At 46.7% G+C, this 23,355-nt stretch overlaps 1 protein-coding gene across 23 annotated transcripts in view; it reads right to left on the bottom strand.

Moving 5' to 3' along the window:
* Positions 1-23,355, bottom strand: part of SLC8A1 (solute carrier family 8 member A1) — a 339,712-nt gene that overhangs the window by 275,080 nt on the left and 41,277 nt on the right. For all 23 annotated transcript variants that reach the window (XM_042852699.2, XM_065590900.1, XM_065590904.1 and 20 more), the window contains exon 2: positions 17,341-19,171. In XM_042852699.2, the coding sequence (XP_042708633.2) occupies positions 17,341-19,133 (1,793 nt within the window). In that variant the 5' untranslated portion in view covers positions 19,134-19,171. The remainder of the gene's footprint in view (positions 1-17,340; positions 19,172-23,355) is intronic.

Below are 23,355 nucleotides of genomic sequence, written 5' to 3'. Positions count from 1 at the left end.
AGAGTTGAAACTAGTGTCAAAGCAGGAACAACCCGTAACATTGCTAGCCAGCTCTGAAAGGATGGCTACTCTACCTTCAGGCTTGGTTAGGACTAGAGCTACTCAGAACATGGTAGATTTTTTTTTTTTTTTTTTTTTTAAAGGGAATTTTCTGCCAAAAAAAATATTTGGCCAAAAATGCCAGATTTTTAATGAAACAGAAGTTTTTAATAAACACTTTCTGATTTTTAATAGCAAGACCCGAACATTTCAAATGAAACAAAATATTTCATTTAGGAACAAACTTGAAAGTTTTTGGACAAAAACTTTCAACTGCAAATTTCCCACCAGCTCGAATTCTGACCTATCAGCCATTATAGGCCGAGAACCAACCCTGCTAGGGTGTTTCACTTCGATGCATGAATATGGTAGCACTTCAAACAAAACTTCTTACAGCTGTGGCTAATATGCAATGATTAAGGTGCTGTTAAACTGAAGGATGATAACTTGCTCAAATCTGCATTCAGCTGCCAGCAAGGGCCAACCCAGGAAAGCTCCACACAAGTGGACCGCTCGCTCGTGCGGCTTTAAAGCATCAGTGCACAACGATCATCAGGAGGCACCTGCTGAGTTTGACATAAAGGGACCAGTCTGGTGATTAGACCAGGGAATTTCTGTAATCACACACATACCCCCTTTCCAGAAAGTCAGGAAACGCCAAACCATGCTTAGCTGCACTCAATGTTCTCTGAACAGATTTTTCGTAATGGAATTTAAATCAAGCAATAAGTGGAGATAGGCACCATTAAAGCTTCCTTTCCATTGTAGCTGCAAAGTCCCTGCTATTCCAGGCCCGATCCTCTCGTAAAGGAGACACTGTGGGATTCAGAAAGGTTTTCCCTTTTGAGACTAACACACTCGTCATCACCCACGATCTAATCAGGGTTTAGCCACAGGTTTCCCTTCGTTCCATTGTCATCATTTTGCCCCATCCTCCTTTCAGGCTTGTGGAGAACGTTTTCAACAAGTGTCCGTCTCACACTCTGCTTTGGATACTGTAGCTTCATTCCGCCCTACTGTGCTAATGACTATTATTCATTAGCTTGCTCCGTGTTAGGGAAGTAATTGCTACTGGATTAAGGCCAGTACGGATAGCCACTGGTGCAATAACAGTGTCACTTTACTTTACACTTAATATCCCAAACACAAGCCTACAGTTAAGCATGTTTAAAGTTGTTAGCAGGCAGCTTGATTTTCCACTCATTATACATGCCCATGTTTTTAAAATAAAACACACATTGTCCAATGCCTGAACCAAGGAGAGTTTTACCTAAATCAAGACTGGAGGGCAAATGCTCTCTCCTCCCAATCAGATCCCACGGGATCTACAAGGGACCTGGGAAACTGAAAGAAACCTCTCCCTTCCACTGGCTGTGTGTAGTAGCTGCCTGAGGCAAGGAATAGTTTGAAGCTGGTGCAATAATGTAGTTGCAAATGCACTGAAACAACGTAGCCTGTCCCTACACTCAAGCCAGTCTCTATCCTCCAGCAGAGAGCAAGGCAAGCAGTGAATGAAGAACCTGCCATACCTTGCTCTCCCATGCTGGTTCAAGAACTGTGCACAGGCCAGGCATTCTGTTCTGCCATTTCCACCTCCTTCCTTGTAGGATTTTTCTGCCACATAACTGGTGCACTATGCAAATCTCCTGGTTTGCAAACAGCTATTGTGTAAAACTGCTGATGACAATTTTTGCATTAACTGTTACACACTCCAGGTTTCAGAGTAGCAGCCGTGTTAGTCTGTATCCACAAAAAGAACAGGAGGACTTGTGGCACCTTAGAGACTAAAATTTATTAGAGCATAAGTTTTCGTGGGCTACTGCCCACTTATGCATCCGAAGAAGTGGGCAGTAGCCACGAAAGCTTATGCTCTAATAAATTTGTTAGTCTCTAAGGTGCCACAAGTACTCCTGTTCTTTTTGCTGTTACACACTGATATTTCCTTTAGAAAGTTGCATTCGTCATCTTCTGATTAATACTTTTTTTTAAATATATAAAAATCACTTGGCTTCCATGGTGTAAATAGAAACAGTAATGCTAAACAATGACAATGGCTGGTTTTAATAGATTTTTTTTAAGTGACCTTATTCATAAGATTTTCTTGAGACTTCAGGCGGATGTATGTCTAAAGTGTTAACACAACATCATTTGTACCTTTTAATGGTCTGGAAAAACGTTAAACACTCTAAATAAAAAAAAACTTGGATTTAACTTCTTCAAACTCCTGAATGAGTGAACTTTACTGTAACTTACCAGAAAATTAAAGCTTTGCCTCAAGAGTAAATAGTGAAATTTTGATTATAATCATCCTCCCCCCCCCCCCCCCCCGAAAGATATTTTAAGTCTTGTTTGAGCTGAAAAACTCAATGTAACCTTGCATGGCACTCCTAATGATACCTCCATCTCTCTCTCACACACAGCGCAATGTAATTTCCCCTTTTTCTGCTGCCCTGGCACCAAAATGCCTAAATGGGGGGGGGAGGGTTAGAGAAATCAAATCAGTTTTGATCTTCCTTCCTCATGCACCAATTGCAATCCAGTAAGCCATGCCAAGAAAAATTTATCTTCAACGTCAGAAGAACTTCCCTTCCGCTACTACATTTACCTTTGCTGTCAAAGCCAGATCAATCCTTTCAGCTGTAAGAACACCAATGCTGAAACTTGTCCAATAGCAGCCAGATGAATTTAAGACCAGGACGTCAAACTCATTCTGTGGCTAGAGCCAAGTGACATTTGCAGTTAGGCCCGGGAAGCCAGAGCCTGACTTCCTCCAGAAGCAGTGAGATAAAAAGGCATCTTTTAAAAAGTGGAAGTCAAATCCTAGTGAGGTAAATAGAAAGGAGCATAAACACTGCCAAATTAAGTGTAAAAATGTAATAAGAAAAGCCAAAAAAGAGTTTGAAGAACAGCTAGCCGAAAACTCAAAAGGTAATAACAAAATGTTTAAGTAAATCAGAAGCAGGAAACCTGTTAAACAACCAGTGGGGCCCCTGGACGATCGAGATACCAAAGGAGCACTTAAAGATGATAAAGTCATTGCGGAGAAACCAAATGAATTCTTTGCTTCAGTCTTCACGGCTGAGGATGTTAGGGAGATTCCCAAACCTCAGCCATCCTTTGTAGGTGACAAATCTGAAGAATTGTCACGGATTGAAGTGTCATTAGAGGAGGTTTTGGAATTAATTGATAAACTTAACAGTAACAAGTCACCGGGACCAGATGGCATTCACCCAAGAGTTCTGAAAACTCAAATGTGAAATTGCGGAACTATTAACTATGATTTGTAACCGGTCCTTTAAATAGTCTTCTGTACCCAATGACTGGAAGATAGCGAATGTAATGCCAATATTTAAAAAGGGCTCTAGAGGTGATTCCGAACTGGATAAATTCATGGAGGTGAAGTCCATTAATGGCTATTAGCCAGGCTGGGTAAGGAAGGGTGTCCCTAGCCTCTGTTTGTCAGAGGGTGGAGATGGATGGCAGGAGAGAGATCACTTGATCATTACCTGTTAGGTTCACTCCCTCTGGGGCACCTGGTATTGGCCACCGTCGGTAGACAGGATATTGGGCTGGATGGAGCTTTGGTCTGACCCAGTGTGGCCATTCTTATGTTCCTGTTGAAGTCAGCATTTGGCAGGGGGGCAGGGGAGTTTACAAAAAGAGGCAAGGGCATACATCCTGCTCTAGGAAAGTTCACTGCCCAGTGGAGACCACCGAAATGAATCCAAGAGTCAGAATTAAGGGCCAAAATTGTCTCTCTCCTTATGCTCCTTTTCCCAACACTCATCTCTTTATTTTGTCTCCTCCATCTTTGCCTCCCCCTTTTCCTCTCTTTCTCCTTTGATCTGCTTGCCACAGAGTCAGATTTTAAAGCCAGGAAGGACGGCCAGATCATCTAGTCTGACCTCCAGGCCACCAACCCCACGCAGCACCGCACACCAGAAATGAGACTGAAGTCACACAGCCTCACGAGACGAGACTATCATACGCCACAGGCAGAGAACAGGAGGGACTGAGGTGCACTGAGGCCCCCACAATGGCAGGGAACTGATTAAGTGAGATGCACCCTGATAATCCTGGAAAGCAGCCCTCATCCACACACTGTAGAGGGGTACATTCCCCTTCTCCCCCCGCCCCGGGTCACTGCCAATCTGACCTGGGGGGAAATTCCTTCCCAACCCCACACACTGCTCCGTTAGGTGCTGGGCTGGTTCTTGCTCACATGCTCAGGGTGTGAGAGCACGCATGCTCTGTGCCATCTCAGAGCCATGGCCCACTCCAGCCAGGGTCCCATTGTGATACTTTGGGGATTCACACAGAGCAGGAAGGGGAGAGTAAAATCCTCGGCGCCTCTCACTCATACTCCTCATCATGTTCCTTGCTACACAGCCCCAGCCTGCTAGTTATGCTGGGGATTTTACCCTTCAGCTGTAAGCACAGCACGGAGATGGTTGTGTAATAAAAAGATTAAGTTGATTAACACAGAGCAGATGTTTCAGTGAAACCAAGCAGAAGGAATTGGGACAGAAATGGTTACAAACAGTAAAAATGTGCTTCTAAGACTAACACCTAACGTAACAAAACTGGAGCCTTTTGTTCCAAGTCATTTTCTCACCACCGCTGGCCAGTCCTCAGCCAGATGCAGCCCAGAGCTCAAAGGGTTTGATTTCTTTGGCTCTTTGGGTGAAGGATGCCAAAGTGCCTTTTTCTCTCTTGGGTCCTCAGAGTTTTATCCTGGGGACTCGGCTCACCGTGTGCGCCCCTGGGCATGTTCAGAGCTGGAGCAGGAGATCAGCCATCAGTTCTAGTAATTCCATATAGCAGGAGATCCAAGGTGAAGGCTGTATGCATCTTTCAGGGAAAGAAGTGCCCACATTTTACCCAGGGGTCTCTCAGCTGACCGCGGATCAGCAGGCAGGTCTGTGTGGGGCCAGCTGCTGCCTTCACCATTCTCAGAATCCCTCACCCTCTCCTGTCCCAGGCGATATTTCCAGGGGCTCCCTCCTTTCGCAGGTTTCTGCCAGTGCCTGCACCTTCGTGTGCCCAGGGGCTGTGGGTGCAGTGTAGTGCTCTGGAGAGGAGAGGAGAGGCCGGTTTAGTCAGGAGACGCAAAGGCATCAGCAGCAGATCCCTTGGCAACATCACCGTGTTACAGCCCTGGAGCTGTTTCAGATCCTGTCAGTGGTTTGAGCATCGGCCTGCTAAACCCAGGGTTGAGAGTTCAATCTTTGAGGGGGCCATTTAGGGAACTGGAGTAAAAATCTGTCTGGGGATCGGTCCTGCTTTGAGCAGGAGGTTGGACTAGATGACCTCCTGAGATCCCATCCAACCCTGAGATTCTATGATCTATGAATATGCCCCTGCTGTGCAGTGTTCCCCCCCCCACATGCAGACAAAGGAGCCTTGCCAACCATGCCCGCCCTGCCAGGCCCCCACACAGCAGGGCAGGTTTTCCCTAAACAAGAGGGTATCCAGTCTGGCTGAAGTCGTTCAGTGTTATGCACCGGGAGGCAGAAGCTGCCGACGCTAAATAGGGCACTACGGATCTAGGGGGACTGTCTTATCTGAAGCCTTTTCCCATTTATCCTTGTAATTAGATTTGCCACCTATATCAAAGTTTAATAAGTCCTGCTGCCTTTGATCTTCCAGAGTTCATTAGCACCTTCACAATCTCAGTCCAAGGTCTCTCCCAGCCTGCAGGGAAGTTTGGATTCTCAGGGGGGTGGAATATAACATTTTAATTGTATGTAATTAAATATTGCTGCCATATCTAGATGGAAAGTTCTTTGTCACGTCTCCAGCGCCAACATTTTCTCCCCTTTTAATCAGCTGCCCTCATCTTGGCAGGCTGCATTTCCCTCTTGGAGGTGTGGAATTCCTGAAGGGAAGTTTGGATTGTGTCTAATTAGAGGAGGAAGAGAAGGGCTGACTCTTGCTCTGTCCAGCTGTTTGAGGGAAGGGAAGGTGCTGGATGGGAGCCCTGCTGAGAAGGTCACAGGTAACTTGGGATGAGGTTTGATATCAAGGGGATGAGGCTGGGAGATCTCCCTGGTCCATCTTTCGGCAGCATTTCTTGCACTATCACTTCCCATAGTTGTGCTGCCCAGTAAGAGCTGTTCTCAGTGGTGGCAGATAACAGAACAAGGAGTAATGGTCTCAAGTTGCAGTGCGGGAGGTCTAGGTTGGATATTAGGAAACACTATTTCACTAGGAGGGTGGTGAAGCACTGGAATGGTTTACCTAGGGAGGTGGTGAAATCTCCATCCTTGGAGGTTTTTAAGGCCCGGCTTAACAAAGCCCTGGCTGGGATGATTTAGTTGGGGATTAGTCCTGCTTTGAGCTGGGGGTTGGACTAGATGACCTCTTGAGGTCCCTTCCAACCCTAATCTTCTATGAAAACTGCTAGCACTTCAGCTAGTACAGGTGCCACTTGTAATAGGCCCAAGAACAATTGCCCTTGTTTATATTACTTGAACATTATATAGGAGTGATACATCATCTTAGGGCTTGTCTACATGGAAAATTTGCACCAATTTAATTTAACGCACGAATTTAAGCAGATTCAGTTAAACCAAATGCAAATCCCTATGTGGATAATTTTATTTCAGTTTAGCTTAAACTAGTTGCCAGTCAACATAGCTAAACCAAAATAAGCCATTCTTATAAGGATATAAATAGTCTTGCACCACTAACAAACTCATGCCTCAAATTAAACCAGTGCAGCTCTGCCATGTAGATGAGGATTTCCTCATTCCTTAATTTTGCTAGGCTCCCTGCAGCACATTTTTCCTGTATTAAACTTTGGGAGAGTGGTGTAGTTTTAGGAAATAGCAGCACAATATTATGACAGCAAAACTAGGATTCAAAATGCAGAATCAGATTGTAAGTGAAACGCCTGGCTGTGGCGAAGGTTCAAGGGGTGTCTTGGGGCTCTACAGCTGTAGCTATGTTCCATGCCCTCTATAAAGGCTTGCCAGAATAGATGGTCTCTTAAAACCCACAGCTAAGAGAACGTCAGGGCTGCACTGCTGGGCACTCAGGACAGGAAATGGCAAAACTTAGGACTCTACAGGCATCACAGGGACTTTCTGAATTATCCACAATACGAGAGCAGCCTGAACCAGAGAGAACTGGAAATGAGCCTGCAAAGGGAACTGCTGGTAGGTTTAATTTGCCTTGCAAGCTTTGCTGGAACCATTCACTTAGGGCACGGACAGGTGGGCTGGACAGCTTAGCCATTAGCTCCTTCAGGCTACAGCCTGCAAGTGAAGTTTCAGGGCCGATGAGCACTTTCGTGGATCAATTTATTGCCACTCCGAGTTGTCAGCCTGATGATTTTGTTGTTGTTGCAGCAAGTAACACTTGTTAACAAGAAGGAAGCTCAGCAGGATGAAAGAGCCATCCATCTCGGTCTAATTCCAGGCCCAAGTTGCCGAAACACGAGTCCGTTTGTTCTTCACCCCTCCCTGGCAGAGAGGTTCTGTGGCCTTGGGGAACCAACCCTGCTAGGCTCCTACCCTGCATCCAACAAGCGACCCTGGCTGGCTGCTGAGGTGTGGACTGAGCCCTGAAGGAACAGTGCAGTAGAAGTGACAGGAAGGCAAGTGTTTTGTCTCTCAGAGAGAGAATGAATGGCAGAGGAGTCGAAGGCTGACGTGCTTTGTTCTGCGAGTGCATGTACATTCAAAACGTAATGGGGTGCCAGGTGCAAATATCAGGGGAGGAGAGGAAGGTGAGAGTGGTCCAAGGGACGCATGTGAGGAGCAGAGGGATATTTAGTGTGAATTTCCTGACTATGAAGTTCGTCAGACTGGAGGTTTGTTTGACCTTCCAAGAAAGCGCTGGAAGCCCCAGCACCTTCAACCCTAAACTGGCCAAGTCTTGAAGGACTGACTGTAGGGAACAATGGAGAATTGGGAGTGGAACAGACAAGATGGCCAAATAAACCTCTTCCAGCTGCCATGTCAAGGATTCTGCATTCAGATTCCTTTCCCATGCAAGGAGCTGGACTCTTTGCAGTTGGGCCTTTGGGCTGTAAATCAACGAGACATGTGCCCCCAGTTCCATCTCTCTCCTTTTGTGCATGTTTTACATGAATGCTCCCAAGTCCCAGATGGATGGTCTGGCCTGGCCGAGGCGATGGACCCTCTAAGAGAGGGGACGCACAGGGACAGAGCTCCTGGCTTCAAAGATGTTCCGCAAGGACTAGGCCAAGCTTCCGAGTAGGGCAACGTTAATTTGAGATCTCCTATAAACCGGGGTGCGAGGTACCGAGGCCAATTCCTTCCTGTATTGAGATTTGAGACCCTTCGCTTAACAGAAGGGACACTGAACCTGCACAATATCCCAGTCTGGACAAAGGAGAAGACACAAGTGACCCCTGTATCCCAGGTGGAGTGTGATCGGTGCATGCCCCAGAGGCCCAGTTTGGTAGCCTGGCAATTCTTTGGCTGCTCCGGGTATTCTGCTTTGAAGGCCCCTTTTTAATCAAGTTTTCCCAATCAAGAGCCATGTTTGACCACATGGAGATGCAAAATTGTTGAGCAGAACGAGACTGCGAAGATCTCTTCTTGTGGGAAGTCTGAAGGCTGGACTCCTTTCCTTTCTGAGGATGGGGGTGGAGGGGAGGGGACCAGTCATCTGCTTGGCCACACTGGTGCAAGGAAAGTCACTTGCAACCTCCTGGTGAATCTGGGCTCATGGTCTGTGGAAGAAGCAGAGCTGCTGGGAGCATGTAGAAAAGGCCTGGCCACAGGAAGCACACCTGTCCCCTCTGCCTCTCTGCTCCTCTTGCAAAGGGCAAGGTGACCTTCTTGTATTCTTTTGAGGCAAACCCATCTCCTGGCTGAGACTCGCCTCTTGGAGGAGGATCTGGTGCTGACTCCGCCACTTGGCTCTTTTGTTTAGTCTCCCCTCCCTGTGCATGGCTCTGACAGCAGCAGATGTTTCGCTGCTGATCTGAACAGCTCTCTTGTGCAGACACTCTGATCAGCAGTCAGCTTTTTATACATTCATAGATTCTAGGACTGGAAGGGACCTCGAGAGGTCATCGAGTCCAATCCCCTGCCCTCATGGCAGGATCAAATACTGTCTAGACCATCCCTGATCCACCTTGTACACGACAGTAGCTTTAGTGACACAATCAGTGCAGGCTGAAGCTGTGACCTTCTGTCCATCAGGAGCAGGCTAATGGCTCGGCACCAGGGCCAGCGCAACCCATTAGGTGACCTAGGCAGTCGCTACAATTTGGGGGGCAGCGACCATGGCGGTATTTTGGCAGCAGGACCTTCCGCCGCCTCTGTGGGGGGCGGCATTTCAGGGCGGGACCTTTTGGCGCCTAGGGCGGCAGAAAAGCTGGCAGCGCTCCTGCTCGGCACTCAAGTACCTCCGTGGATAAGGCCCATGTTCTGTGGCTGGAAAGAGGGCTTCCGTCTTCAGAGGTCATATGTAGCAGTGAGGCCATGCTGGGCTGCCCAGATCCTAGCTGCGGGTGCCGAAGGGGAGCACAGGGCCTGTGCCAGATGCTCCCCCTGTGCAGGAAGTGTGTGGGGAAGGGCAGAGACTAGGGAGAGCCACAGCTCTACCCAGCATGCTCCTGCCAGTACTGCAGACTCTGGCTGCAGAGTGGAAAGAAGCTACACCCCAAAAAGGCCGAGTCTCTCCCCTGCATGCCTTGGGGGGTGGGGGCAGGGCTGCCCCAGCAGGTGCCAGGGCTCTGCACAATGAGAGGAAGCCCTGCGGGTGAGTTACACAGAACCCCTGAGGGTGTTGCAGGATCGCTTTAATATGTAAACCAGAATGGGTCCTGTGTTTCAGGAATTACTACAATACATTTAATGGGTCGCTTTTCATAAGGGAGCACAGCGGATGTGTACACAGACCCTGATGAAGCTAATAACTAGTTCTCACATGGCTTTTAGAGAGTTATTACATATCTGAGCTCCAAGTTCCCTTAATCAACCACTGAGATGCAGCTGGCAGTGGTAAATTGCCAACAACAGCTCATTACAAATAAGGAAACAGTTTGTCAAGGACAAAAACTGTGTCAATTCTTAATAGGGAAGCAACTAGAACTAACCATTTCTCTTCCCTCCCCCCACCCCACTCCTATTATCCTTTGATACAACCTGCTTTGGCTGATAACCTTCCTATCTGCAATCCAATCGGGAGACACAATCTAGTCAGGTCTCGCTCTCACATGCACACATATAATGGTTCATTGCGGCAAACAGCACAAATTAAGCCTGTGCCCTTAAAAGTAGGGAAAGGAATGCAGTGCTGGATGCAGATATGGAGCCCATCTATCCATCAGTCACACCGGTGCTCTGACTGGGCTTACACAGGGAGTAAGGGCGGCAGGATCAAACCCTAGGTCTCTTCATCCTGATTTACATGTTAGTAGTCTAGGTGCTGACAGTAAGTGGCATGCAGGTCAGGAATGGGAGAATGGCACTTGAGAACATGTCTCAACATGCTTGCACAAATCAGGTAACTGCAGCTGTCGATCAGGTAATGTCACAAGTAACTGGCCAGCTGTGTCTGGCTGAACATAGTCAGTGATCAGACATGCAAAGTAGGTGTGCAGTTATGCACACACTGTTTTAGAAACCAGGCCCACAATGGTTCTCTGCAGGTTGCAACAGTGTCCATTGTATTCCATGGCTGCAGTGCCAGCCGATGAGCCGGAGTATTTCCAGCCTCTGCATCTCTTGCCTAGTGTTTTGGGCCATTTGAACTGCATAACTGCTTATCCATGGCCTACATCTTTCTCTGCCCCAGCCTACATGTGGCTAGCACAGAGATGCCTTCTGCTACCTATAGCAAATAAGGAGGCACCCCCTACAGAGCTTCTCAACCTCAACCCCTGTTTCAGGCCCCTTTCGTGCCTCGGAAGAATTTAACCCTTTATGAAAGAGCAGCAAATTCCATCTGCTGCCTGTTGCAGAGAGTCTATAGAAAGACTTGTTCCCTCCAACTCCAGAGCCCTCTAGAAGTGATCAGTTCCAGGTAGAACAAAATACAGCTCCAGCTGCGAGAACTGGTTCCTTCTGCTTATAACAATGCATTGGAGGGAAATCCAGGAGCCTGCATCCAGAAAGCCACAAACGGTTCTCTGGACACTTGATCATTTTAGCCTCTGGTGGCACTTTGTCCTTTCATCGTAAAACAGGTGGGTTTTTCACTCAATCTTGAAAGATTCTGGTTTTATATACACAGAAAACTGAAATTGCAAAGCAAATCCCTTTGCAGAAATGCCTGGAGTTTATTTTACTTAGATACCAATCCCAACTGCCACTGAGAAACACCTAAAACACAGTGGTGTGTATCACTCAACAGGATTCAATGTCCATCAACTCAAATCTTACCCTTTAAGCATTTTGATTGGGGGGAGGGGGGGAAGGTGTCAGAGGCACGATGCTAGCCGGGGTGGACTCATCCTGTACTTTATCTCTTTAGAAATACTTCCCACACAAAAAACCCACTTTTAGCAAATATAAACGCACACAATGCCACCTGGTCCGACACTGCCCATACTTGTTCTTCAGGATACACTGCAAAGCTTGTATACATTTACTGAGGCTTTTGGCAAGACATACCTGGGGTCTGATGTCTGGGAAGAAGTGGCGCACTCTCAAATGCTGGGTTTAGCTGGTTGTGTGCGTCCTGGCATCTGACTGCTAGATATGTATCTGCTGTGATGTGCATTAAGATATGCACAAAACACGGCTGAATTGATCTCATTAGGTCCAAAATGCCACTCTTAGAGCCTGCGAGAGGTATGTTTTTATAGGACTGTTATAAATCTAAATACACAATATTATCCAACATTATAGGACTAGATCTGGCAATTCCTAAGGCCCAGGATGCATTAAGAAGCCTGATATGAAATGAGAGTCTGCCCGGTTATGCAGACATCTATGTACAGCATCTCTTTCAGTCTGATGAAACAATCGTCTGCCCAACTAATATCTTACTGATCACAAAAATTAATTCCGTATCTCTTTCCGATTCCAAGGCTTGGGGTCAGGGTTTCAAAAATAAGATTTTTAAACAGAGCTCTTTCAATTATGGAGAAAGTACCACCACAGAACATCTCCATTTCTGTGTAACTTTGCAGCCAAATTTAGTGGCGATGTCAATCCCCATGCTTCAGGGCATAAGATGATCTCATCGTCTGTGGTAGGTGAAGATATTTCCATACAAAGTAGACTAAATGAACAGCTATGTTTGGTATCTTCTGAATCACCAGACATTGGATGCCAACAAAGACAACATTAACTAGATGGACCATGGTCTGTTGTGTTATGGCAATTCATATGGACAGACAGGTGGACAGGATCAGATCCTGACTGCATATTTTAGTATGAGAGAGAGAAGGTGAGGGAGAGGGGAAGAGAGCTTTCAAGCTTACACTAAACTGACCCAAAACCGAGCTCTGTGTGGCTTGAACACTTGTCTCTCACCGACAGACACTGGTTCAATAAAAGATATTTCCTCCCCAACCTTCTCTAATATCCTGGGACCAACAGGGCTATAGCAACACTGCCTACAACTTACTACTAGTTGATGTTCTTAGAACAGTTAACAAGGCAGCTTTAATCTTTTGTTGTGATGCAAGATAAGGCTGGAGTCCGCTTCCTGAGGACAACAGCTACTGAACCCTTTCCTTTCTCAGAGTGCGTTCAGTTACGCTTTCTTCCAAAGGGCGGCTTTGGTGCTTCACAGCAACACTTGGGCTTGTCCATATTGAGACGCAGAGCAGCAAGCTGGGGAGTAAATTTACACTGTACTCACCTGCCATTCACTAACTCACCGTGTGACCCCTGCTAGTGTGCACTAAATACACTATGGAACTGTCAGTGCACACTAGCAGGGTCCACACAGCCTGTCAGCGTGCAACAGGCTAGTGCTCTGTAGATTTAACCCCAGCTTGCCGTGCACTGAGCCTCTGTGTTGACAAGTCCATGTGAAATGGCCTCCATTATCATGTGCATTTTACAAATATACATTTCCCATGTAGATCAGGATGATTTAGCATGGAAATAGTTACCAATTCCTACATACCCTACAATAGGTGCTGGAAGTAGGGGAGCAGTTTCCATCATATACAGGGTTTACAGATTGGTTCAATGGTTCTCAACACCCCCACTATACAAGTTGCTCCAGCACCATTGTACCGTACCCCTTCTAGGGTGACCAGACGTCCCGATAAAATCAGGGTGTGTCCCATGTCCCGACCGATCATTGGTCGGGATGCAAATTGTCCCGATATCCCACCGGCAGCGCTTTTTTTTTTTTGGACACTCCGTCAGCGGGGACTGACTTGGATTTTTTTCCTAATTTTTTGCTCTGCTGGTGGGCACCCCCCACACCCCCCATGTGTCCCAATATTTGCTTTCCCTGATCCGGTCACCCTAACCCCTTCCAACATATGTTTAGATGCTACTTTCTTCTGTTTGCTAACTTGCTCCCGTTAGAGCCCGTGTCTCTCTGTGGCTTATCCACAAGAGGGACGCTGGCAACGCAGAGTAAAACAAACAGCATTACTTTAGGTGTTCCCTATGCAGCGCTGCCATTGCGGTGCTCAGCATTGTTCTCACGTGAGGAGTCAGTTCAGCACCAGGGGCCTTGTTTTGCCACCACTACAGTGAAATCCATATTAATGCCCATGAGAGGAACAGTTTTTAACTTGGTACCATGCTGATTTCGCACACACCACCAGGGAAGGGACACCAACACATGGAGGAGCCTCTCTAGATATGGTGAGCAAACCGAAATTTACATGGGCCGGGGGGGGGGGGGGGGGGGAAGAGAGAGAAGAGAGAAGGGTGTTGTGCATCAGACACCAGGGCCTCATTTCCAGATGAGCCGAGCACCCAGACACTCCTTGGCTACAGCCAACAGGCTGATGTTAGCCATTTCGATGCACTTCTTACATCTTGTTTCTCTCCATCTAGCTGTCTGTCAGATTTATCCATCTTATCTGGCTCTGCGTCTCACTCCTGTCTTATACTGATCAATAGCATCTAGTGTGGCATCCTGGACCCTCAGCAAGGCCAAGGAAGCAGTGTCAGGTGAGATCTCATCGCCACCAGTGGGACATCTCCTAATCTAATCAGGTCAGATTTGCTGTATGGGTATATTACTCTCTATCGCTGTAATTACACCTACCCCGAGAACCTACCAAACGGACTGACTCCATCAACAGGCTTCACACCCACCACCAGCACATTCTGTTGAAATTGCCATTTATTTTGATCAGGGCACATTTTTCAAACAGGGGGAGTCTGAATTTTAGGCCCCCTGGGAAAGATGCACAAAAGGAGTTGGGCGCCTAACGAGGCATTTGGGTACCCAACATTTAGGCGGCCATCCTAAAACAGCAGTTCAGCTGCTACCTAACCCTATAGGTGCCTAAGTTTCTGCTACCAGGCACACACAAAGCCACATAAGCCCAGATGCTGCCTGGTGCCCTCACTCGTCCCCTAGCTCCAGTGGGGCTCTCAAACTAGGCATATTCCTTCCTACCTTGCCTGTGGGGCCTGGGGTAGGGGCTTGAAACAGGTCTCACCTCCCAGCTGAGTGCCCTCACCACCTGCAGGCCATTCTGGTGCGAGGCTTTGTCATTCTCTCAATGGTGCAGTTCCCTTTGTACAAGTCAGTATTTCTGGGGGCAGGGACTTGAAGGTAACTCTTCTCACAGGCAAGGGGGGCCGCCCTGACCACTGGGCTATGGAGTCTCTCTCTTGCACCAGCACAAACAATGAATTATGTAGACAAATCAGAGCAGCTTCAGCAGGCAAGATTGAGCGTGGCTCCCTCAACAGCCTGGTGACAGGGCGCTCGCCAGGGATGCAGCAGACCTGAGTTCGAGTCCCTACTCTAAGTCAGGCAGAGGGGGCAATTGAAGGAGGTCTCTGAAGTCACAGAGGAGTGCTCCTACCCACTAGGCTATTGGCTATAAGGGGGGGAGGAAACGCTCTCTCTCTGGTTTCTGGGAGACAGGTATGAACTAACTCCAGGAGAGGACTCACCGCGCAGTGTTGTGCACTGCCTAGTTTCAGCAGCTCCCTGCTCAGCTTGGAGGGGGTCTGTCAATCCCATTCTTAGGGGCCTAACTCTCCCCACTGCACAGGGAGCTTGGGCCCCCAACTTGGGGCTGCGAGTTCCACAGTGCAGCAGGGTGCCGAAGGCGTTGCAGGGCTGAGCATTGCAACACATGCAGCCCCTTGTAGTTCTAGCCCCTGAGCGCATCCTTAGACATCTGATTGTCAGAGGTCAGAGGGATCATCACTGCGTGAGCATCCAGAACTCCAGCCGCAGTGGCTGCGAGCGGACGATAAGTGGTGAATAGAGTCAGGGGACAGTCACTCGGAGCCGGCGCATTCCATCAATGCAGCTGGTGGGTACAAAATATCATGCTTCCCAGGACAGCACCCCAAGGATTGCCTTCTCCAAATCCCACAGCAGAAGCCAGGCACTAATGCAGCTAACAAGATGGATAAAGATACATGACCACACCCTTCACAACAAGGGCAGCACGAAGCCCCTACCAGAGCCCTGGCTCAGAGCAAATCTAATAAACCAGACAAGGATCTGGCCACAAACTTGATGGCTGGGACCACATGATCTCACACACTTCACAATTACTGTGTGTGACTGTGTCAAGAGGAAATAAACTCTACACCCACCCCCGGCCTAGGATGTGGCAGCAGTAGCCTGGTTTTGCTGGCACTAATGTTTGCTATTAAAGTGGCCTGGTTTAAACGGTTCCCAAAATTCCTTCATTCTACTAACCTAGTTCATCCCGTCTCCACAGACATCTCCCTGGCTCTCCTGGAGAAAAATCAAAGGCCTAGTCACTCGATCAAGCATTCCCCCTGGTTATTACAGCTGCACTCCGACAATCAGAGAACAAAAATAATACTGAGGTGACCAATCACAGAACAGGCTTGAACACAAAGAACAGAGTTCAAACAATCCCCTGGCCAAAATAGGTTTGTGTGAAATTTTCAAACAAACGAAAGAAAATGCTAAAAATCCTGATTTTTGTCCCTTAGGCTGCAAGTCTGGCACCTGGCATAAAACTTAATACCCTTCAAAAAAAATCTTTTATAAATCATTTGGCTTCTGTACCTTCAGAGCAGCTATAAATAACGCAAGAAACAAAAGGCACACTCCATCAGTTTGTATTGGGGGTGCCTGGTGTCCTACCAAAATGAGTAGTATGGATTGAATGGGACGTTCTAGCCAACCTCCCAGATGCCCCTAGGTAGGCACTGCCCTGTCGGGAACCACTCCAAAGTCTACAGTGATTTTTTGCGACAGACTATTGTTCGTAGTGGACTGGCTTAAGTCTATGGCATTTGCTTTGGAAAGAGCCTACGGTTGAAGTTGATCAGGTTTTGTGTCCTTTCTGTGTCCCTGGGAGGGGCAAGGCACAATACAGGGGAGAGGTTCCCGCTCTCTTTGAGGCATATTTCAGGATAAAATTTCCCCACTGTAGCATTGAGGATTTACATTCTCCACACAACACAATAAATATGCCAAGTCAGGTGTGATTTTTCCTTAGTCCAGCTCACCAGGCAATGCTTAGCCGCACCATTTTCCCCTAACCACTTCTGCATTTGCAATCCATCAAACCTGGCTGCTGGCTTATCGTTCACGTCACCACTTCCCCCCCTGGAAAAGTTTACTTAAGGCCCAGGACAGACATCTTTCATGATGTCACTGATGCCAACAGCAACCTAGGTCTGCAGTGTTTTGAACAAGGAGCCACTAAAGACATTTTCCAAAGTGAATGGCAGGAGCAAACCTGTGAACTGGTGTAAAGCATTAGTGAAAAGACTGGGCTTGGCTCGAGACATTCACACTCAGTTGGGGCGGATACCACACTATGCATGCTTCAGACTCTCATAACATCGGCCCACTGCCACAATGGGGTAATGGCCACAGCCGCCCGCTGCCCCCCTCCATGTGGTCTTCTCTGCTTGGCTACCTATTGTTTACATCCTGATTTGTTAACCACCCCCACACACAGCTCCACTCTAGCACGCAGGCGTACAAAGTCTCCTGCATGAAGGCTCCACCGCCTGGCATGCTCGTGCTGGGTTTTTGCTGTACTTCTGCTCTATCTGGGGTTTGTTGGGGGTGGGAGCAGTGCACGAGGCCATTCAGGATCTCTGGCAATAGGAGCAGTAGCACAATGGCATGCGTTTGGAATGGAGTATTCTGTCTGGCATGATAAACCCCATTTGTTCATTTTGCACTGGTAAGATGTTAAAAAAAGGAGGTACTTACACAATCTCGTCGTTCTGGAATTCAAGCTCTCCACAAGTATCCTCAAAGTCCTCTCCGCCCCCTCTGGCTGAGCCTTCGATGGTTTTGTAGGGCACAACAACATTTCCTCGAGCGCCGGACGTTCTCAGCACTTTCACTTCCATGGTTCCAATGCTCTCGCTCACATGAGTGACCGGCTCCTCGAAGGTAAAGATGCCAGCATGATCATCATCAAAGATGGTAACGGTGGCAGTGGAGGGCGATCCCAGGCAGGCAAGTGTTGCGATGTGGTTAGCCTTCAGAATTCCTTCATCCAACGCTTCAGTGCTCACTTGCACATTGCTGAGGTGAACGAGGAAGTTCTCATCCTCCTCAAAGATATCGTCGTCAATTATGCCAACCCGGATTTCCTTCTGTGTCTCGCCAGGCTTGAAGACCACAGTCCCTTCGGTAAACTCATAATCAGACCCTGCATTGGCTGTGCCGTCTTCTGTTCTGAAGTCAACGTGAACGACATGGGTCAAGTCACCGCCTCGGCGAACAATGGTCAAAGCTACTGTGCCGCAGTTCTCGAGACACTGGTAGGTGTTCTGCTCAAAGTAGATCTTACTGACGGGATCATTTTCCACCACTTCACAGTTGACCTCATGCATGCTGACAGCTTTCCGTGCCTGATCCGCAGCATGTCTCTTCAAAATGTTGCCAGCACCCGTCATTAGCCGAGTAGCCTGAATGCGATAAAAGGCTCGGCTCTTTTGCTGTTGGCTCAGAACCTGGTAGTTAGCTAGTTCTATCAGCTGTTCCATTTCTTTGTCGGGGTGCTTCTGCTTCAGCTCCTTCAGGATTCTAGCCATGTCCCTCCTTGCTTCCTCATCATCTTGATCCTTCTCATCTGCCTCCAGAACCAGGGTGCCATCTAAGAAGTTCTCCACATGGGAGTTAACCACTTTGCCGTCCATTTCAATGTCAGCTTTGGATGATGGCCTGTCACCCTCATGTTCAATGATCATGCCTCGCTGTTTGCCAGCCCTGTACTTCTTGTAGACATACTTGTAAAATAAAAGCCTTCGGTCGGCTACCCACGCAAACACCACACAAATGGGAAAGAAGAAGAAAGTGAGCAAGCTTTCCCAGACCTCCACAACACCGGGTGATATGACCGATAAAATAAGGTAAAGCCAAGTGTAGGCAAAGATGCTCCAAGCTGCCGTCACAAAAAACACTCGTAGATGCTTAATCTTCCTTATTTCTCCATCCGGAACCACATAGACGCATATGGCTATAATGATGAACATGTTGAAGGCGGCACTGCCTACAATGGTGCTCGGTCCGAGATCCCCTGCAGTGAAACCATGACCACATACTTCAATAACAGAAAGTAGAATCTCAGGGGCTGAAGAACCCAAAGCCATCAACGTTAGGTTGGACACAGTCTCGTTCCAAATCCTCACTGTGGTTTTGCTGGTCTCACCATTGGGCTTCTTGATAGTTATCTCTCTCTCTTGGGACGTAATGACTTCTATTGAGGACATGAAGCGGTCAGCTATGATGGATACACCTAGGAACATGTAGACCATGGCCACAAAATAGACAGTAGCTCTAGCAATTTTATCACCAAATGAAGGGTCTTGGGGCTCCCAGATAGGTAAAATCACACCTGGTTTGCAAATATATGTACCAGTACATGTAGCGTTCTTTGACGTGTCTGTTGGACTTTCTGCATATGCTTTGTCCACATGGAATAGCAAGAGTGCCACAATACTTAAAAGGTGAAAACCTTCAGGAAAGGCGGGTGAATGACTTAACCTCAACATGATAGCTTTGTCTGACCAGCTTCCAAATGTCTTCCTACCTGCAGATACAAAAGTAAGAAGCGTTACTCAAGTCAAATAAAGATAAAGTATTTGATTGATGTCTTATTTATGTACTGCATTTAAAAAAAAATCTAGTTAATTACATTTATCAAAAACAATTATATAACATGTCTGAACTGTAAATGTCACAATTAAATCCCACTGCTTGCAGATTCACCATGCATAAGTGATTTACGCAAAGGGGAATTGCTATAATAGTAGGATGAGGCTAGCTTCTGAACCTATGTACATGTTAATGGTTAATGCTATTTCTGAAGTAATTCTCATTGTTGAAAATCTACTTCCATTTTATGTTAACACATACTACAGAACAGCAAGCAGAAATTGTTTCCAGTTTCAAAATTAGGATGAAATAGTTTCTTGAAAGTCAATGTATAAACAAAGAAATCCCCCTCCAAAATTTTTCTGCATTTTAACCAACTCTGTTCAATATTTACTACTGCAAAATAAGTACACGTAAAACCTATCGAGACTGCCACCATAATCATTCAATCCAAGATTCCATTCCACACCCCAAAAAAAGAAATCTACATTAAGAAAATATTAAGGGGTCTCAGTGGACCAATTGAATTAAGAAACACTGAAGTTGCATGTTTAATCTTAACTCTGACCCTCATGCATACATCTCATGACAAAGTCTTTAATGATATGATCACATGCTACTGCCTCAGTAATAAGCCACAACATCATTCATCTTTGCACCTTCCCTGGCGGAAGAACACTGAATGTGTATCCAGGAGGGAGACTCTCCTACTCACTTTCCATATTAAAGTAGTGCTCCCTCCTGCACACCTGGCAAAGTCCTGCAGAGGCTTTTCCGCCCCCTTCATACGTTCCAAGGCACTAGGCATAGGGCTGCACAGCAGTTGGAGGAGTAATTCCCAGCTCAGGTAGATGAATGAGCCCTAGCTCTGCTCGAGCTAGTGCCTGAAAATAGTCGGATGGCAGCTGCGGCTCAGACTAGCCACCCAAGTATGCGCCATGGGGTTGGGCAGGTTTGTAGGTGGGCAACTAGCCCAAGCTGCCTCCCATGCTGCTGCAGCCACACTGCTGTTGGTAGGTGCTCGCTCTAGAGCCGAGACATCTGCCCGAGTTGGAAACTACACCTCCCATGGTCATCCAAGAGAGGGTTGCTTAGGGGCCTCATTCAGGGCTCCAACACCTGATCCTCAGCAGTCATTCCATTCACAGAACTGGACCGGTCTCTGCCAGTCCGAGTGCAGGCACACGGAGCAGCGACAAGGACTGAGGGTGTCTAACATTCATTGATGGTCTGGAAAAGAGGATGGCAAAAATCGGCAGATGGGTCAAAATTATTTAGGTTACTGAAGATTGGAGAAGACTTTGAGGAGCTTCAGAGGGACCTAACCATGCAAGGCGAATGGGCAGCAGAATGGCAGATGGCAGTCAGGGCTGATAATTGTAAGGTAATCATAGAAATATAGGTCTGGAAGGGCCCAGGAGAGTCCAGCCCCTGCTCTGAGGCCAGACCAAGTCAACCTAGCCCATCCCTGACAGGCATTTGTCTAACCTGTTCTTACAAACCTCCAACCATGCAGATTTCACAGCCTCCCCAGGCAATGCGCTCTGGAAGAAGTCATTTGAACTATGCATACTGTGACAGGTTGGGTCACAAACGCCCTCAAGACTGTCACTAGATGTGCTGGGATACCACTGAGAACAACCCCCCCCCCCCCCCCCCGCCAGAAGAGGCTTCTCTCCACTCCCGTCTTGCTGGGCTAGACACCAGTCAGCTCCAGCACAGACCAAGAGGTCGTGCCATGCCCCCTTGCAGTTCACAGAAACTAAAATTCACTTAGCCCAGGGGCTTCTCAATTAACAGCAACTTTCCCAGCACCCAGTATTCAGTCTTTCTGGGAGCCTAAGCCACAAATACATCCGTTTTACTCTGTATAAAGCTTATACGGGGTAAACCTCAAATTGTCCACCCTCTAACACAGATAGAGAGATGCACAGCTGTTTGCTCCCCCAGGTATTAATCAATCACTTACTCTAGGTTTATTAATAAACAAAAGTGATTTTATTAAGTATAAAAAAGTGGGATTTAAGTAGTTTCAAGTAATATCAGACAGAGCAAAGTAAGTTACCAAGCAAAATAAAGCAAAACACGCAAGTCTAACTTAACTCACTAAGGATCTAGTTACAAATACTAACTTCTCACCCTAGCTGTTATCTCAAGTACAATCCTTTTCAGACCAATGTTGTAGTTTATGGCCTGGGTCCAGCAATCACTCACACCCCCATGGTTACAGTTTTGTTTCAGTTTCTTTCAGGCATCTCTTTGGGGTGGAGAGGCCATCTCTTAAGCCAGCTGAAGAGACAAAATGGCGAGGCTTCCAGGGCCTTTTATATTCTCTTGTGGGTGGAAAACCCTTTGTTCTTCTGTGCAAAATCACAGCAACAAGATGGAGTTTGCAGCCACATGGGCAAGTCACATGTCCATGAATGATTCCGCTTTCTGCAGGCCGACGCCATTGTTTACATGTTAGTTTGAACTTTCCCAGGAAAGCACAGATGTGGATCAGCGTCTCCCAAAGTCCATTGTTAATTACTTCCATTGTCCCTTCACAATACGTTAGCCAAACCTCCCTCATGTGTTTCCTACAGCAAACACTTCAAATACAAGCATAGAGCCAACACTCATAGCTTCAGATATAAAAATGATACATGCATACAAATAGGATGAATATATTCAATAGATCATAACCTTTGCAAAGATGTGTTACATGGCATAACGGAATATGCTTTATGCTAGATAGGTCATATTTATATTTCAACAAACAGAGTGCAACATCACACGTATCCTTCACCAAGTTCTAAATTACTGCATCCACTCAGGAAAGAAACCTGGATGTCACAAAGACAAAGCGGTAAAGTCCTCTGCTCAGTTTGCAGCATCCATCAATACAGATGCAAGAATGTCTAGGGAAGGAAATAGAAATACGGAAAGAGATTCTAATGCTACTATACACATCAATGGAATTACCTCACCTCGAATGCTGTGTTTAGCTTAATTAGAAGAGGGAGACAGCAGAAACAGTGAGTTCAGAAATGGGTGACTACAATGGTAATGTGACGACTATGGAAAAGCTTCCATTTGGCAAGAGATTGAAAAAGACTAGAATTGCTTAGGTTAGACAGGATGGTGCTACAAAGAGCTCCTACTATTCTAGAAGCAGATAAAATTCTTCGGGGTTGCAAACTCAGGGAAAGCGCTGTTTTGATACAAGTGATTTGTGGCACGCTTTAGTCTTTTTATGCCCCATGGGAATGGTTTATGGTTAAGCAGTAGAAATCCTCAGTAATGTTTCAGGCTGTTTGTAGAAAACATTTTTTTTGGGGGGGGAGGGAGAGAAAAAAGAGTGGTCATAAAGGAGAATATAGGGTCTATTTGATTACATATCACTTGGAAAGATGATGTTTCCCCTTTGATATATATTTTTTCTTAGCGAGCTAGACTGTGAGCTCCAAGTAAAGGTGAGTTGGTCATTTTATAGGTCTCTCACTTCTTTGGGGCAGGTCAGAGATAAATGGGACACATGATAAAGGTGCTGTCATAACAGATTGATTCAGCACCAACTTTGTTTACTATTGATACCGCCAGAGTAGGTTTTGTTTTGTTTTTAAGCATATAAGCTCCAGGGAAATATTTTGTACATAAGCAGGCAGACCACACTGTCTCTCTAAGTCAGTATCTAACTGCAGGAGCAGTTGTTTCCATGCAAAGAATAAAGGCAGGTGGATGTTTTGTTCAGTGGATTCTCTTTGTGGCCAGTCAGATATTCTTTCATATGCATAATTATTCAAAGCCTTTTAAGAAGGAACCAGTCATTGTGAAATCCCCCTGGCAAGAGAAGAATGCAGATGGTTGATGAGACAATATAACACTTTAGGGCACTGATTTGGGTTACACAGAACAGCAGAGTCATCACATTTTGGAACAGCTCCACAATCTTAAGAGGAGGCCAACGTAGGTAGCTTTGCCCAATAAAATTCCACTACAGAAGATTAATAAATCACTCCAACTTTGGAGCTCCATGGAGCATTTCAATGTAGGGTTGGGTTTTTTAAACCATACTTCAATAGATGGATGCAACAAAGGGTTTACATCAGAACCACTTTCTGAAGTTCTATTTAGCAG

The sequence above is a fragment of the Chrysemys picta genome, chromosome 3, assembly GCF_011386835.1.
Source record: "Chrysemys picta bellii isolate R12L10 chromosome 3, ASM1138683v2, whole genome shotgun sequence".
Classification (NCBI taxonomy): Eukaryota; Metazoa; Chordata; order Testudines; family Emydidae; genus Chrysemys; species Chrysemys picta.
Note: the sequence above shows the minus strand (reverse complement) of the source record. Positions and strands in the feature narration are given on the sequence as shown.